Genomic DNA, 18,354 nt, shown 5'->3' on the forward strand with positions numbered 1-18,354 from the left:
TGCAGATTCACGACCACTAGCAGGGGTATCAATCAACCCAATCGTATACGATCGGGCAGATTGATGTCCGCAGCCTCAGAGGAGGCGGACAAGTTAAGGAGCAGCGGTCTTAAGACCGCTGCTTCTTAACTGCTGTTTCCAGTGAGCCTGAAGGCTTGCGCGGTGAAACAGCTGCATTGGAGCTGATTGACAGCTTTTTAAATCAGCCCCTATGTCCCTAAAGCCCTTAGCTAAAGGTGCGCTAAACACAAAACATCGATATGGACTGCAATCTAACATTGGAATAGGTACATATCCTATGACCCTGCAAACGTCACAGCCCTGGGTGCTCAACACACCCATATACCATATCCCTTTAAATCACTTTAAAAACATTTATTTCAGTAATAGACCTTTATTTTGCAATTAATATACTTATAGGGACAGTATACTGTAAAATTATTTTTCCCTTAATGTGTTTTCAATTACTTTTTTTTTTTACCAGCTGCAGAGTATAAAATGTATGAGACTTGCTTTTTTAAGGCTTATTTGTGTATATGAATTAGCTGATTTTGTGTTTTGAAGCCACAACCTAATAAAATGGGTTGAGCTTGTAGGTTTAATCAGATCTCATTACTTTATCACATTGTGTACATATACATGCTTCTTTATCTTATATCTGTTTATAAACCAATCACCAATACTTAGAGAGAACAATGAAAAATTAACATTTTATTACCTTATCTCTTCTATAACCCACTGGGAGTGTAATTTTTTCTACTGGCTGTGTTAACACAGCTTGGCCTTGAGGCCAAAAACTTTCAGGATGGGTGGGGATACAACAGGCTAAACTAATTCATATGCCAATATAAGGGTAATGGAAATACTTGTAAAAAATTTAATACACTACAGCAGGTAAAGTGGATCATTGGGAACAAATTAAAGGGGAGAACATTTTTTGAGTAAACTGTCCCTTTAAATATAAGTGAAATAAATTATTTCAATATAGTTTTTATGGGAGTATTTATAGATATTTTCGTACATCAGGTCTCCAAAAGTGCTACATTTTCCAGCACTAGTTTGTGTTACTCTGCGCTATTCGTTAAAATTGTGGGCAGCTTTAGTTGAAATGATTTTTATTGATTTTAAAAACATATTACAAAAACATATTTAAACGGCAAGGGTGATTATCCGCTATTACACATCTCCTACTGACCTACATTGTGACCATCTTTTCCTTAACCCTATTAAACTTTTCACAGTAGGTAAGTGGTAACGAGTTCAGAATTTTCCCCTCTTTCAATATGTAAGATAATAAGCATAACATAAAAAAACAAAATAACCCATGTCCCTTCACCCTCCCTCCCCCCCAGGTGTTTCCAAACTCTACAGGTATCTTTAGTATAACATATAATCTAACTATCGCTATAGAAATCAGTCGTAGTCAATACATCTCTTGTGTCCAGGTGTTAAGTGTCTAACCCTACAAGTTTCTGCTATTCTCTTCATGTCTACCTCCCCCTTCTTCTCTCTCTAACTCACGTCCCTCCTGATTAGGATGTGGTCTAGTAGAGCCCTTCGTGATCCAATAGAACCATATTTTTTTAAATTGTTCTGTATTCCCTTGTGACCATGCTGCTAATTCTGACATTAAATAGGTGTCCTTTATTTTATCTGTTACCTCCGCCCATCCTGGGGCTCCAACTTTCCAATGCCTAGCAATGCAAATACGAAGGCAGGTACACAAGGTCTTAATAAAAGTATTGATCGCTGAGTTTAGTGGGCGCACCCTCTCATGCAAAAGTGCCTGGGAAATTGTTAGTTCTATCCTTTCATCTAATGTGTCGCTAAGAAGGTTCGATAATTTCTCCCATAATGGTTTTACTGTTGAACAATCCCACCACATGTGTCTATATGTGCCTTTCTCTCCACAACCTCTATAACATAGGGCACTATTTAGGTTGGAGATATAAGCCGTCCGTTCTGGTGTAAGGTACCATCTGAAGGCTACCTTTAGGCAATTTTCTTTCATATCTGCACTAAGCAGACCTTTCCCAGTTTCTGAGAAAATCTTCTCCCAAGTTTCTTTCTCTTTTACTTCCCCTACATCTCTCTCCCATCTCTCCATAATAGGAGCCTTAAGAGTATCTTTCTTTCCCTGCAGCATCATGTAGATCTGAGATATGACATGTTTCCCTCTGGAGTGAGTGTTGCATAGTCTCTCTAGTAAGGTCAGTGGTTGTTTTAGTTTGTCAGTCATGTATTTAGAAATAGCTGATGAGATTTGTAGATAAAGAAACCAGTTCAAAACGTCAGGTTGAATTTTATCTTTTATCTGGTTAAAGGTGAGTATAGTAGCCTTATCTAGAAAATCTGCAACCCTGTATAATCCTTTATTTTCCCATTTCCCCACTACTTTTCTTAGGTCCATGGGTAGCAGAAACTTTAGGGGAAGTAGGGTTGAATGGGGTTGTAGCAGAACCAACTGTTTGACCATCTTGTGCCATGTGTGTAGAGTCTTGTAAGTCACTGGTGATCTATATGTGAGTCTTTTGGTCTTCCACAAGGGATCCCATAAAATGTCTGCTGGGTTTTCACAGCCTTCAATGGCTGCTTCTATCTTTGGCCAAATGACTCCCTGAAAATCTTTCCCCAGGATCGTAGACTGTGCCAATCTAGATGCATGATAATAGTCCACTAGGTTTGGGACTCCCACCCCCCCTATCTGTCTGTGTTGTTTCAGTAGTTGTGATGCAATACGGGGTTTACCGTCTCCCCTCAAGAAGCTAAAAAGGTCAGTCTGTAAAGTTTTTAGGTCCGTCAGGGGGACCCCAATCGGCAGAGCTCTAAAGAGGTACAAAATCCTAGGTAGTACATTCATTTTTATTGCTGAAAGTCTTCCATACCATGAGAACCTACCTTTCTTCCATTTATTTAGATCCTTCCTAATGGCCTTATATATGGGAGCGTAATTTAAGCTATATAAGTCTGAAAAGTTGCTATTTATCTTAATTCCCAAGTAAGTGATGTAGTTTTTTGCCCATGTGATGTTGAAGTTAAGTTCTACTGTTTTTTGTGTATGAGAAGGAAGACAAATCGGCAAGGCTTCGCATTTATCCAAGTTAATCTTATAACCCGAGATCTCTGCGTACTTCCCCAGGATAGCATATAAATTAGGTAAAGAAATTAAGGGTCTCGTCAGTGTCAGTAAGACGTCGTCCGCAAATAGTGTTAGTTTATATTCCTCTTTTGCTAGTTGTACCCCTGACACATCTACTGATTGCCTTATAAGCGCTGCAAGTGGCTCTATACTGATGGCAAATAACAGCGGCGAAAGTGGGCAACCCTGGCGAGTGCCATTTAAGATGTTTATGGACCTGGATATGTATCCTGCCGCCCCTATCACCGCCGTTGGTCTTGAGTATATAGTGGTGAGTGCCCTCATAAAGGCCCCCTTAAATCCCATTTTATCCAAAACAGTAAACATATAAGGCCAGTCCACCCTATCAAACGCTTTTTCCGCGTCAAGTGCTAGTAATAGCGATGGTGTCTTATTTTTTACAAGATAATCTATTAGGGTCAATATTCTCCTTACGTTATCCGGGGCTTCCCTGTCCATTATAAAACCTACCTGGTCTGTGTGAATGAGTGATGGTAGGATCAATTTAAGTCTATTAGCCATAATTTTTGTAAATATTTTAAGGTCTGTATTAATCAGGGATATGGGTCTATAATTTTGGCAATTCGTCGAATTTTTCCCTGCTTTAGATATCACCACAATTTTGGCTTGTAACATGTCTCTAGGTAGTTCCCTTCCCTCTAAAATCCCATTACAGAATGTCACTAAGTGGGGTAATAGTTCTTTCTTAAATAGTTTGTAGTATTCTCCCGTAAGTCCGTCTGGCCCCGGCGCTTTACCCGTTTTAAGATCTTTAATTACTGATAGAATTTCTAGGGGCGTGATGTCTGCATTCAGTCCTGTCAAGTCAGTATCCTGTATCGTCGGAAGATTAGCCTGTTCTAGAAACTCTTGTGTCTGCCGACTAAGGTCCCCCCCACCCACCTTTCTCCCGTCGTATAGCGTCTCATAGTATTGAGCAAAAGTTTTGGTTATCTCCTGAGGATTAGATGTGGTGTTTCCGTCCCGTTTGTGGATAGAGGGTATTGCAAAGGACTTAGTGTTTTCCCTTAATTTATATGCCAAATATTTATCTGGCTTGTTTGCGTACACATAATAGTGTGCCTTAAGCCGCAAAGCTGCACGCATAGAGTTGTCGTTTAGAATTGTCGACAATTCTTTCCGTTTAGATTGAAGGGACCTATATACCTCTGAGGATAGGGTGCGTCTATGTTCTAGCTCAAGTGTCTCAACCTCCCTCTGCAACTTAGTCACTACTTGTGTTGATTGTCTTACCACCATAGCCTTTTCCTTAATGAGCATACCTCTTAACACAGGTTTGTGTGCAGCCCAGGTCATTAACGGGTTATCTGTGGATCCTTCATTTAACTTCCAGTATTCCCTCAATGCTATTTCGATTCTTTCCTGTATACCTGGGTTTATTGTGGGCAGCTTTAAAGGGACATAAAACCCTAATTTTTTCTTTCCCGATTCTGATAGAACATACAATTTTTAACAACTTTCCAATTTACTTCTATTATCACATTTTCTTTGTCTTCTTGTTATCCTTTGTTGAAAAACTGGGATATTAGCTCAGGAGTGTGCACGTGTCTGCAGCATTGTATGACAGCAGTTTTGCAACAATGTTATACATTAGCAAGAGCACTAAATGGCAGCACTATTTCCTGTCATGTATTGCCTCAGGCACGTGCACGCTACCTACCTAGGTATCTCTCCAACAAAGAATAACATGAAGACAAAGTAAATTTGATAATAGAAGTAAAATGGAAACTTTTTTTTCAATTATATTCTCTATCTGAATAATGAAAGAAAAATGTTGGGTTTCATGTCCCTTTAAGAGTCTCCTTTTTTGTCATCCACTTCCAATACCAGATTGTGAGATTTATTCTTAGCACAAAGATAATTCACCCTGTGCTATTGGTTGTGCTCCACTTGTAATCTAGCCCTAAATTTATTTAGTGTCCCTTAAAGGGACATGAAACCCACATTTTTTCTTTCATGATTTTATTTTAAAAGGATATGAAACTCAAAATGTTTATTCGATCTCTTGTTATCTTTTGTTGAAAAGCAGGGACATATGCTTAGGAGCAGTTTTGCAAGAATGCAACCCATTTGCAAGAGCACTATATGGCAGCACTATTTCCTGCTATGTAGTGGTCCAGATATCTACCTAGGTATCTTTTCAACACAGAATATCATGACAACAAAGCAAATTTGATAACAGAAGGAAATTGGAAACTTTTTAAAATAGTATGCTCTGTCTGGATCACAATAGAATTTTTTTTATTTCATTTCCCTTTAAAGAATTTTCCAATTTACTTCTATTATCTAATTTGCTTCATTCTCTTGATATCCTTGTTTAAAAAAACACATTAAATAGGCTCAGTAGCTAATGATTGGTGGCTGCACATAGATGACTCGTATTATTGGCTCACCGATGTGCATTGATATTTCTTCAACAAAGAATATCTAAAGAATGAAACAAATTAGATAACAGAAGTAAACTGGAATGTTATTTAAAAACATAAATTATGCTTACCTGATCATTTCTTTTCTTCAGATGGAAAGAGTCCACAGCTGCATTCATTACTTTTGGGAAAATAAGAACCTGGCCACCAGGAGGAGGCAAAGACACCCCAGGCAAAGGCTTAAATACTCCTCCCAATTTCCTCATCCCACAGTCATTCTGCCGAGGAACAAGGAACATAAGAAGAAATACCAGGGTGAAAAGGTGCCGGAAGAACAAAAATAACCAATGCCCCACAGAAAAAATACGGGTGGGGAGCTGTGGACTCTTTCCATCTGAAGAAAAGAAAATTATCAGGTAAGCATATCTTATGTTTTTCTTCATAAATGGAAAGAGTCTACAGCTGCATTCATTACTTTTGGGAAAACAATACCCAAGCTATAGAGGACACTAAATGCGCAAACGGGAGGGTACAAAAGGCGGCCCATTCTGAGGGCACGAGGCCTGGAAAAACCCTAACCCAACAAAAAAAATCTTGCTTCGTCCGAAGCAGAGAATTGGAAAAAGAAAAGGCCCCAAGGACACTGACCCTCAGATAGTCCACAAGCCTTGCTAGAGACCGCAGAAAGAACACAACTGAGCCAGCACGCCTCCAGTAGACACCGTCGCTCAGAAAGCGGTACTCAACAACACACCCCGTATCAGAGAAGGGGATCAACTTAACATAAACTCCCAAAGGGAAAGGAGATTGAGGAACAAGCAAGGATACCCCGAATACCCAGAAAAGGGTAAAACAGTTTCCAAGAAAAGGAAAACACCAAGAACCAAGCCAAACTCATAGAGACCGAAACCAGGGGAGGCGACGCCCAACCCCAGAATGTACAGAAATCCTCAGGATAAAACCGGGAATCCAACACAGAGAAGAACTTCTCCTCAAGATAGTGCAACCGCACCCTAAAAGACAACTGAAGACAGAGTCCTCAAGGCGCAAGGAAACTCAAAATATTGAAGTCTTCAGAAACTGATATACCTGCAGCAAACCCAGAAGGCAAACCCCTGGGTCAACACCAAACACCACAGTCATACCAGGATGACTCCTAAGGTAAAATACTTGCAGGCAAGTAAGAGCAGCAGAAGATAGGTCACAGCGCTAACTAACAGACTGCAAAACATCCACTAAGCAGTGGACCCAACCAAAAAGCCGCCAGTCCTACTCCATATGGGAACATGGAGAAGTACAGAAACCTCCAAAAGGCACACCATACCACAAGGACCCAAGGCAAACAATAGAGTCTTGGGAACAATCTGCCAAGACACAGACCAGGTGCAAACCGGTGCAACTGATTTCAAACTGCAACCTTCCGCTAGCTTTGCAGCAAAGTAACCCACATGCCACTACAGCTGGCTGTCATGTCTGAAAGACAGGGGAACAGAAAACACCCCAAACAAAAGTCCCCAGAAAGAGGATGGAAAAGATGGACTTAGCCATCCCAACGGAGCTCAGGTGTCAACCCAAGAGCTCTAACAATAGGAACTCTAAAGAGAATCCATAGGAGAGGAACAGAGAAAATGCAACAGAGCCCTCAGACACCCCAGCACAACACTCCATGACAGTCTTAAACATGGAGACATCACCTCCCCAGAGGAAACAGAACCCCATAGAGGGGATCGCTCTCCTCTAGAGGAAAGGAAAACTCCTGTTCCAACAACCTACACACAGGGCAGGACAACCAACCTCTAGAGAGAGGAAACCCCATCCCCATAAGGAGGACAAACTACCCCCCCCCCCCCCCGAATGGGAGAGTACAGAAGAAAAAGTGCACAAGCTCATAAGACATGAAACCATAGGCTGATCCAAATTAAATCATCCAGATGTCATAGATGAACATTGAGGAACTCCCTGGCAGGAAGAGGCTACCTTCCGGAGAAGGATAAGCAAATTCTGGGTTACCTGCATGCGTAGTAAGCGATGGTGGAAGGGAACTCGCCACTCGGAGGACAGAGGCCCCAGAGGCAGATGGCTCAGCAGCTCCTTGATTCCCCGATCCCGAGGAATTGAGCATTCTAATACGGAATTCATAACATAACTGATAGGCTAGTATCATCCGGGGCATTACACATTCTGCGCAAGGAGTAGAAAATGAAACAGAGACGTACGTCTCCACGATATCAGACTCCTCCATAGCTTAGGATATTGATACCAAAATTGGACCCAAAACTTAAACGGCACCTGACACCCCCAATGGCTGGAGCTTTAACCACCTCCCAAGGGCCCGAGACCAGCAGAATTTCTCCATCGCCACACGGTCAGGAATGCGGAAATGGAGAGTCAAAAGCGTGACCACGCCAGTCACAAGGTGAATCGTACAGTCCAGAAAAAGCGTGCCTGACCGTAAAGGCTGCGTCACTTCCAAAGTTTGTTATGTTCCACAAAGCCATGAGCCTAAGTAACACTACACATAAGCAGGTCGAATCACATAACAAACATGATTAAAAACCCCCCTGTTCAATAACCCCCCTCAGGAGATATTACCCTTGATTCGAAGACACAAAAGGCCCCTCACTGAGACCCTTATATATAGTTAGTCCTGCAAGGTGGTAGCCTCTTGGGAAAACATTTGTAATGCAATAAAATCATGACGAAAGTTAAATGAAACGATCTTACAGGAATCTACGCCGTGGAACAGGAACACGGCCCTTCAAGTGTGACAGATAGTAGCATCACCTCTGTCATGGACTTGAGAGTAGAAAGCAAGCAGCGAAATTCGTCAACGCCGATTTCTTGTGGAGCTGTTAAAATGAGTCGGGATGGTTTCGCAGAAAGACTCTCCCTGCATCTCTGGACTCTAACTTTCATCCATGCTTTCACTGAAAGACGGACAGGACTACTTAAAACTCCAGTCCCATGTCGAAGAGTACTACCCTCCATAAGAGACAATCGCAAACTTCTGACACTTCTCTGCCAACCTCCTGGCGACGAAAGGTAAAGAATGACTGGGGGATGAGGGAAGTGGGAGGAGTATTTAAGCATTTGGCTGGGGTGTCTTTGCCTCCTCCTGGTGGCCAGGTTCTTATTTTGCCAAAAGTAATGAATGCAGCTGTGGACTCTTTACATTTATGAAGAAAATTGTATTTTCTATCTGAATCACGAAATAAATATTTTTGGGTTTCATGTCTCTTTAAATGCTCTATGCAATCATTATTTATTTTGTTAGGGATACTAACCCCACATTTTTTTCTTTCATGATTCAGATAGAGCATGCAATTTTAAGCAACTTTCTAATTTACTCCTATTATCAATTTTTCTTTGTTCTCATGTTATCTTGATTTGAAAAAGCAGTAATAAAAGGTTAGGAGCCGGCCCATTTTTAGTTCAGCACCTTGGTAGAGCTTGCTGATTGGTTTGCTACATTTAGCCACAAATCAACAAGTGCTACCCAGGTGCTGAACAAAAAATGGTCCGGCTCTAAAGCTTACAGTACTGCTTTTTCAAATCAAGATAGCATGAGAACAAAGAAAAAATTGATAATAGGAGTAAATTAGAAAGGTGCTTAAAATCTCATGCTCTATCTGAATCATGAAAGAAAAAAAAAATGGGTTTAGTATCCCTTTAACCCCTTAATGTCCGGACCATTTTTCAATTTTCTTACCCTTAATGACAATGGCTATTTTTACATTTCTGCAGTGTTTGCGTTTAGCTGTAATTTTCCTCTTACTCGTTTACTGTACCCACACATATTATATACCGTTTTTCTCGTCATTAAATGGGCTTTCTAAAGATACCATTATTTTCATCATATCTTATAATTTACTAAAAAAAAATGATAAAATATGAGGAAAAAATGGAAAAAAACACACTTTTTCTAACTTTGACCCCCAAAATCTGTTACACATCTACAACCACCAAAAAACACCCATGCTAAATAGTTTCTAAATTTTGTCCTGAGTTTAGAAATACCCAATGTTTACATGTTCTTTGCTTTTTTTGCAATTTATGGGGCAATAAATACAAGTAGCACTTTGCTATTTCCAAACCACTTTTTTTCAAAATGAGCGCTAGTTACTTTGGAACCCTGATATCTGTCAGGAATACCTGAATATCCCTTGACATGTATATATTTTGTTTTAGAAGACATCCCAAAGTATTGATCTAGGCCCGTTTTAGTATATTTCATGCCACCATTTCACCGCCAAATGCGATAAAAAAAAAAAAAAAGTTCACTTTTTCACAAATTTTGTCACAAACTTTAGGTTTCCCACTGAAATTATTTACAAACAGCTTCTGCAATTATGGCACAAATGGTTGTAAATGCTTCTCTGGGATCCCCTTTGTTCAGAAATAACAGACTTATATGGCTTTGTGGTTGCTTTTTGGTAATTAGAAGGCCGCTAAATGCCGCTGCGCACCACACATGTTTTATGCCCAGGAGTGAAGGGGTTAATTAGGGAGCTTGTAGGGAGCTTGTAGGGTTAATTTTAGCTTTAGTGTAGTGTAGTAGACAACTCCAAGTATTGATCTAGGCCCATTTTGGTATATTTTATGCCACCATTTCACCGCCAAATGCGAGCAAATAAAAAAAAAAAACTTTACATTTTTCACAATTTTAGGTTTCTCACTGAAATTATTTACAAACAGCTTGTGCTATTATGGCAGAAATTGTTGTAAAAGCTTCTCTGGGATCCCCTTTGTTCAGAAATAGCAGACTTATATGGCTTTGGCGTTGCTTTTTGGTAATTAGAAGGCCGCTAAATGCTGCTGCGCACCACACGTGAATTATGCCCAGCAGTGAAGGGGTTAAATTAGGTAGCTTGTAGGGAGCTTGCAGGGTTAATTTTAGAGATCAGCCTCCCACCTGACACATCCCACCCCCTGATCCCTCCCAAACAGCTCTCTTCCCTCCCCCACCCCACAATTGTTACCGCCATCTTAAGTACTGGCAGAAAGTCTGCCAGTACTAAATAAAAGAGTTTTTTTTTTTTTTTAAATAAAAATTATAAAATATTTTAGTTGTGATGGACCCCTGCCTTAGCACCAACCTCCCTGATCCCCCCTCCAGCTCTCTAACCCTCTCCCCTACCTAATTACCGCCATCTTGGGTACTGGCAGCTGTCTGCCAGTACCCAGTTTGGCCCCACTGGCCAAACTATTTAAATTTTATTTATAACTTTTATTTGTATTTTTTATACAAATTTATTTCTGTAGTGTAGCAGCCCCCCCACAATACTCCCACCCCCTCCCCCTCCCAGATCCTTTTATATGTAAAAAAAAAAAAAAAAATGTACTTTACTTTTTTTTTTTAACTTTTTTTTTTCCCCTTCCTTCATTGGTGTCAGTGTGGTAATGCGCGCACGTGCACGCGCAAACGGATACTATCAGGTTGATTGATACACCCTGCTAGCCGATTGGCCGCGAATGTGCAGGGGGCGGCATTGCACAAACAGTTCACAAGAAATGCTGTCGGCATTTATCAATGTGCGGTGGACATCGATAAATCTAACCCTTAAACTGAATTATAAAAGTTTCATTTTGACTTTACTGTCCCTTTAAACTACTGTCATCAGGAAATAATTCACAGATGTAGCTCAAGCAAAGAGATACATAAATCAGCAAAGCTTATGTGAGAGATGCTCATTCTTTGCAAATACATTTCACGCTCTCTATATGTATTTTATGAGCTTCAGTATGAGAATCACAGCCTGACAAAGGGATTTTAGTGTCTTGAAAGCTTCCAACGGTTTTCCTTTTCAGACAGTTATTATCACCTCTAGATGGCTTTAGTTATTTCTGTTGACAAAATAATTTATGCTTTCATCTAAACAACTGGCTTAACACAGCACCACTACATCAAAGTTAACATGAAATAGGAATATAAAGACTATTTTATGTGTGAATATGAGAAACATCCTGCTGTATTAAAGATAGAGTAACTGACAGGTTTTAAGAATGGATGTAATGTTTTGTTTTCATGGATACTTCTAAAGTAGATGATAATGAAATATGAGCTATGAAAATGCATTGTCTTTTGATCACTACATAGTCACACATTACCTCTTTCATGTAACTACGTATTCTGCTTTCACAAGTATACCTCATGTAGCTAGATTTGTTTTTGAATCGAAGTTCTATACCTAAAAAGATATTTTAAACAAAATAGATTAAAGTTGTATTCCTAAAACAAGAATAACATACTGTAATTTGATCAAAGTTCTAAACCCAAAACAACAAAATAACATACATTTGATCAAATTTCAATACTTAAAAGGGACATTAAACATTTAGAGATGGTATTATAAAATAATATATATATATATATATATATATATATATATATATATACACATATATATATATATATATATACACACACACACTCATTGGCCACTTTATTAGGTACACCTTGAACCCTCTTTTGCCTTTAGAACTGCCTTAATTTTTCATGGCATAGATTCAACAAGGTGTTGGAAACATTCCTCAGACATTTTGGTCCATATTGACATTATAGCATCACGCAATTGCTACAGATTTGTCGGCTGCACATGATGCAAATCTCCCGTTCCACCACATCCCAAAGGTGCTCTATTGGATTGAGATCTGGTGACTGTGGAGGCCATTGGAGCACAATGAACTCATTGTCATGTTCAAGTTTGAGATGATTTGAGCTTTGTGGCATGGTGCATTGTCCTGCTGGAAGTAGCCATCAGAAGATGGGTACACTGTAGTCATAAAGGGATGGACATGGTCAGCAACAATACTCAGGTAGCTGTGGCATTTAAACAATGCTCAATTGGTACTAAGGGGCCCAAAGTGCATCAAGAAAATATCACCCAAACCATTACACCACCACCACCAGCCTGAAACGTTGATACAATGATGGATCCACACTTGTTGTTTACGTCAAATTATGACCCTACCATCTGAATTTCGCAGCTGAAATCGAGACTCATCAGACCAGGTAACATTTTCCCAATCTTCTATTGTCCAATTTTAGTGAGCCTGTGCGATTTGTAGCCTCAGTTTCCTGTTCTTAGCTGACAGGAGTGGCACCCGGTGTGGTCTTCTGCTGCCGTAGCCCATCTGCTTCAAGGTTCGACATGTTGTGTGTTCAGAGATGGTATTCTGCATGCCTTGGTTATAACGAGTACTTATTTGAGTTACTTTTGCCATTTTATCATCTCGAACCAGTCTGCCCATTCTCCTCTGACCTCTGACATCAACAAGGCATTTTCGTCCACACAACTGCTGCTGACTGGATATTTTCTCTTTCGGTCCATTCTCTGTAAACCCTAGAGATGGTTGTGCGTGAAAATCCCAGTAGATCAGCAGTTTTTGAAATCCCTCCCCCTCTGAGGAAGCGTTCTGTGAAACGCGCGTCAGGGGTCCAGCAGGAGAAGCTAGTTCTCTCCTGTCTGTCGCTTTTTTAACTGCTTGCCTAGTTAATAATAGAATCTGAATATACCTATATATTTGTTGAAACCTGGTGCCTACTATTTACCTTTAAAAAATCATAACAACTTAAAAGTAAAATAGCCCTCGGATTGTAAGGGCTTAGCTTATCTTGCACAATAATATTGTGGGCATCAGGCTAAATACATAGAGCATTGCCGACTATATCTATTTAATGTAACTAGGTTTAAGTGTTTTTAACTCTTTCAGGCTACTTCTGTGTGAATGTTTGTTCCTAGTCGTAACAATAAAGTATTAAAGTATGAATGTAATGGAACATTTTAAACAAATAGAGTAATCCTCATATTTCATATGATTATTTGGAGTTAAAGAAATAATTTTCTTTGTGGTATTCTTTTCTAATAATCCTAAGTGTATCTCCTTGTACAATTAGTATTTCTAGTTGTTTAGTTTTTGAAATACTCAGACCAGACCGTCTGGCACCAACAACCATGCCATGTTCAAAGTCACTTAAATCCCCTTTCTTCCCCATTCTGATGCTCGGTTTGAACTTCAGCAAGTAATCTAGATGCCTAAATGCACTGAGTTGCTGCCATGTGATTGGCTGATTAGCAATTTGTGTTACCAAGCAATTGAACAGGTGTACCTAATAAAGTGGCCGGTGAGTATATATAGGTATAGATATAACACCTGAGACCTCGTATCTTTGAGCCCTTATAACTTTTTTTGTGCAATATTTTTTTAAATTATTTTATTAGATGGTGTTCTGAGTGTAACTATGCTTTGTAATGTATTTTTGATGCGTTTTGTGGCACTTTTGTGTTTCGCAAAACAGTTAATCAGAGCTCTGAGGACGTGGTAATCATTCTAGCGTTAATCTCGATTGAGCTCAAGCGATCGTGTTTACATTCAACTTGTAATATTAGCATAAAACCCGACCTGCACAAACACCCACGATATACCCCTTATCGGTCACGTGTAACTGTTCGCGATCCACTCGTAATCTGGCCTTTAGTGTTTAATGTCCCTTTAAAGGGAGATTGCAGTAGAAACATTACAGCTTGTAGTTTTTAGACTACTTTGCCTAGAACTGAACCCTTGCAAAGGGGTTAAGCTCACAAAGTCCTTTTCGGAAGCCATAGAGAAAGTGCTGGTCCAGAGCAGGAAAAAGCCAGCGAGCCAATCCACAGCAGTAGTTGCACAACATTGCAAATTAGCAGCTTGGGAGCTGCAATTCTTTCCAAGCAGACATTTAACTATGTATTTAAGCCTTTTACTGGAGTAAAACAGTGTTCCAGGCCAAGTAGTGAAATAAGTACATAGTTACATAATGTAAGGGATAGGAAACTTTTCCTGATTCCATGCACAAATAATGAATCAAAGATGAAACTTTTATTATTCAGATAGAGCATGCCATTTTAAACAACTTTCCAATTTACTTCCATTAACAAAATGTGCACAGTCTTTTTATATTTAAATTTTTTGAGCCAGCAGCTCCTACTGAGCATGTGCAAGAATAAGTGTGTATGCATTTGTGAATGGCTGATGGCTGTCACATGGTACATGTATGCATTTGTGATTGGCTGTTGGCTGTCACATGGTACAGGGGGAGTGGAAAAATACACAACTTTTAAAATTGTCAGAAAAAAAATCTACTACTCATTTGAAGTTCAGACTAAGTGATATTGCATTGTCTTGTTATCTTGCATTTGTTAATTATGCAAATCTACTGTGTTGACTGGTCCTTTTAAACTTTGCTTTTAGAAATAATATTGCCGGTTAGCTATAATAGATGAATATAGCTCTTTTTCTGGGTATAAGGTTAATACCTCAAAATCAGAGATATTATGGATAGAAAAAAATAAGGAATCTAAAAAGAACAACCCATTTAAGATAGTGGCTGATTAATTTAAGTATCTAGGTATTCATATTGCATTAGATATAGACAAAATGGTATACACTAAATGTTCCTCCAATCCTTAGAAAGATAAAGGAGAATCTACTGATATGGGCCAAGTTGCCACTTTCACTATCCGGCAGAGTAAATTTGTTTAAAATGATAGCCCTACCAAAAATCTTATATTATTATCCAAAACATATCTTTATCTTTATTTAAAAAAAATGATTTACATGACCTACAGACAGCTGTAACAAAATTCTTGTGGACCATGAAAAAATCAAAGGATAGCGAATAAAAGACTAAGGCCTAGATTTAGAGTTCGGCGGTAGCCGTCAAAACCAGCGTTAGAGGCTCCTAACGCTGGTTTTGGGCGCCCGCTGGTATTTGGAGTCAGTGATTAAAGGGTCTAACGCTCACTTTTCAGCCGCGACTTTTCCATACCGCAGATCCCCCTACGCCATTTGAGTAGCCTATCTTTTCAATGGGATCTTTCTAACGCTGGTATTTAGAGTCGTTTCTGCAGTGAGCGTTAGAGCTCTAACGACAAGATTCCAGCCGCCTGAAAATAGCAGGAGTTAAGAGCTTTCTGGCTAACGCCGGTTTATGAAGCTCTTAACTACTGTACCCTAAAGTACACTAACACCCATAAACTACCTATGTACCCCTAAACCGAGGTCCCCCCACATCGCCGCCACTCGATTAAAATTTTTAACCCCTAATCTGCCGACCGCCACCTACGTTATACTTATGTACCCCTAATCTGCTGCCCCTAACACCGCCGACCCCTGTATTATATCTATTAACCCCTAACTTGCCCCCCACAACGTCGCCGCAAGCTACTTAAAATAATTAACCCCTAATCTTCCGACCGCAAATCGCCGCCACCTACGTTATCCCTATGTACCCCTAATCTGCTACCCCTAACATCGCCGACCCCTATGTTATATTTATTAACCCCTAATCTGCCCCCCACAACGTCGCCGACACCTACCTACACTTATTAACCCCTAATCTGCCGAGCGGACCTGAGCGCTACTATAATAAAGTTATTAACCCCTAATCCGCCTCACTAACCCTATCATAAATAGTATTAACCCCTAATCTGCCCTCCCTAACATCGCCGACACCTACCTTCAATTATTAACCCCTAATCTGCCGACCGGAGCTCACCGCTATTCTAATAAATGTATTAACCCCTAAAGCTAAGTCTAACCCTAACACTAACACCCCCCTAAGTTAAATATAATTTTTATCTAACGAAATAAATTAACTCTTATTAAATAAATAATTCCTATTTAAAGCTAAATACTTACCTGTAAAATACATCCTAATATAGCTACAATATAAATTATAATTATATTATACCTATTTTAGGATTAATATTTATTTTACAGGCAACTTTGTAATTATTTTAACCAGGTACAATAGCTATTAAATAGTTAAGAACTATTTAATAGTTACCTAGTTAAAATAATTACAAATTTACCTGTAAAATAAATCCTAACCTAAGATATAATTAAACCTAACACTACCCTATCAATAAAATAATTAAATAAACTACCTACAATTACCTACAATTAACCTAACACTACACTATCAATAAATTAATTAAACACAATTGCTACAAATAAATAAAATTAAATAAACTATCTAAAGTACAAAAAATAAAAAAGAACTAAGTTACAGAAAATAATAAAATATTTACAAACATAAGAAAAATATTACAACAATTTTAAACTAATTACACCTACTCTAAGCCCCCTAATAAAATAACAAAGCCCCCCAAAATAAAAAATTCCCTACCCTATTCTAAAATACAAATATTACAAGCTCTTTTACCTTACCAGCCCTGAACAGGGCCCTTTGCGGGGCATGCCCCAAGAATTTCAGCTCTTTTGCCTGTAAAAAAAAACATACTATACCCCCCCCCCAACATTACAACCCACCACCCACATACCCCTAATCTAACCCAAACCCCCCTTAAATAAACCTAACACTACCCCCCTGATGATCTTCCTACCTTGTCTTCACCATGCCAGGTTCACCGATCCGTCCTGGCTCCAAGATCTTCATCCAACCCAAGCGGGGGCTAGACATCCACTGAAGAAGTCCAGAAGAGGGTCCAAAGTCTTCCTCCTATCCGGCAAGAAGAGGACATCCGGACCGGCAAACATCTTCTCCAAGCGGCATCTTCTATCTTCTTCCATCCGATGACGACCGGCTCCATCTTGAAGACCTCCAGCGCGGATCCATCCTCTTCTTCCGACGACTAGACGACGAATGACGGTTCCTTTAAGGGACGTCATCCAAGATGGCGTCCCTCGAATTCCGATTGGCTGATAGGATTCTATCAGCCAATCGGAATTAAGGTAGGAATTTTCTGATTGGCTGATGGAATCAGCCAATCAGAATATAGTTCAATCCGATTGGCTGATCCAATCAGCCAATCAGATTGAGCTCGCATTCTATTGGCTGTTCCGATCAGCCAATAGAATGCGAGCTCAATCTGATTGGCTGATTGGATCAGCCAATCGGATTGAACTATATTCTGATTGGCTGATTCCATCAGCCAATCAGAAAATTCCTACCTTAATTCCGATTGGCTGATAGAATCCTATCAGCCAATCGGAATTCGAGGGACGCCATCTTGGATGACGTCCCTTAAAGGAACCGTCATTCGTCGTCTAGTCGTCGGAAGAAGAGGATGGATCCGCGCTGGAGGTCTTCAAGATGGAGCCGGTCGTCATCGGATGGAAGAAGATAGAAGATGCCGCTTGGAGAAGATGTTTGCCGGTCCGGATGTCCTCTTCTTGCCGGATAGGAGGAAGACTTTGGACCCTCTTCTGGACTTCTTCAGTGGATGTCTAGCCCCCGCTTGGGTTGGATGAAGATCTTGGAGCCAGGACGGATCGGTGAACCTGGCATGGTGAAGACAAGGTAGGAAGATCATCAGGGGGGTAGTGTTAGGTTTATTTAAGGGGGGTTTGGGTTAGATTAGGGGTATGTGGGTGGTGGGTTGTAATGTTGGGGGGGGGGTATAGTATGTTTTTTTTTACAGGCAAAAGAGCTGAAATTCTTGGGGCATGCCCCGCAAAGGGCCCTGTTCAGGGCTGGTAAGGTAAAAGAGCTTGTAATATTTGTATTTTAGAATAGGGTAGGGAATTTTTTATTTTGGGGGGCTTTGTTATTTTATTAGGGGGCTTAGAGTAGGTGTAATTAGTTTAAAATTGTTGTAATATTTTTCTTATGTTTGTAAATATTTTATTATTTTCTGTAACTTAGTTCTTTTTTATTTTTTGTACTTTAGATAGTTTATTTAATTTTATTTATTTGTAGCAATTGTGTTTAATTAATTTATTGATAGTGTAGTGTTAGGTTAATTGTAGGTAATTGTAGGTAGTTTATTTAATTATTTTATTGATAGGGTAGTGTTAGGTTTAATTATATCTTAGGTTAGGATTTAT

The 18,354-nt window shown here is 39.6% G+C and overlaps 1 protein-coding gene across 1 annotated transcript in view; it reads right to left on the reverse strand.

The window, feature by feature from the left end:
* The window catches only part of DFFB (DNA fragmentation factor subunit beta), a 101,855-nt gene that overhangs the window by 31,020 nt on the left and 52,481 nt on the right, over positions 1-18,354 (reverse strand). The window contains exon 4 of the mRNA XM_053690407.1: positions 11,635-11,714. Coding sequence (XP_053546382.1) covers positions 11,635-11,714 — 80 coding nt within the window. The remainder of the gene's footprint in view (positions 1-11,634; positions 11,715-18,354) is intronic.

This window comes from Bombina bombina, chromosome 8 (genome assembly GCF_027579735.1).
Source record: "Bombina bombina isolate aBomBom1 chromosome 8, aBomBom1.pri, whole genome shotgun sequence".
Lineage (NCBI taxonomy): Eukaryota > Metazoa > Chordata > Amphibia > Anura > Bombinatoridae > Bombina > Bombina bombina.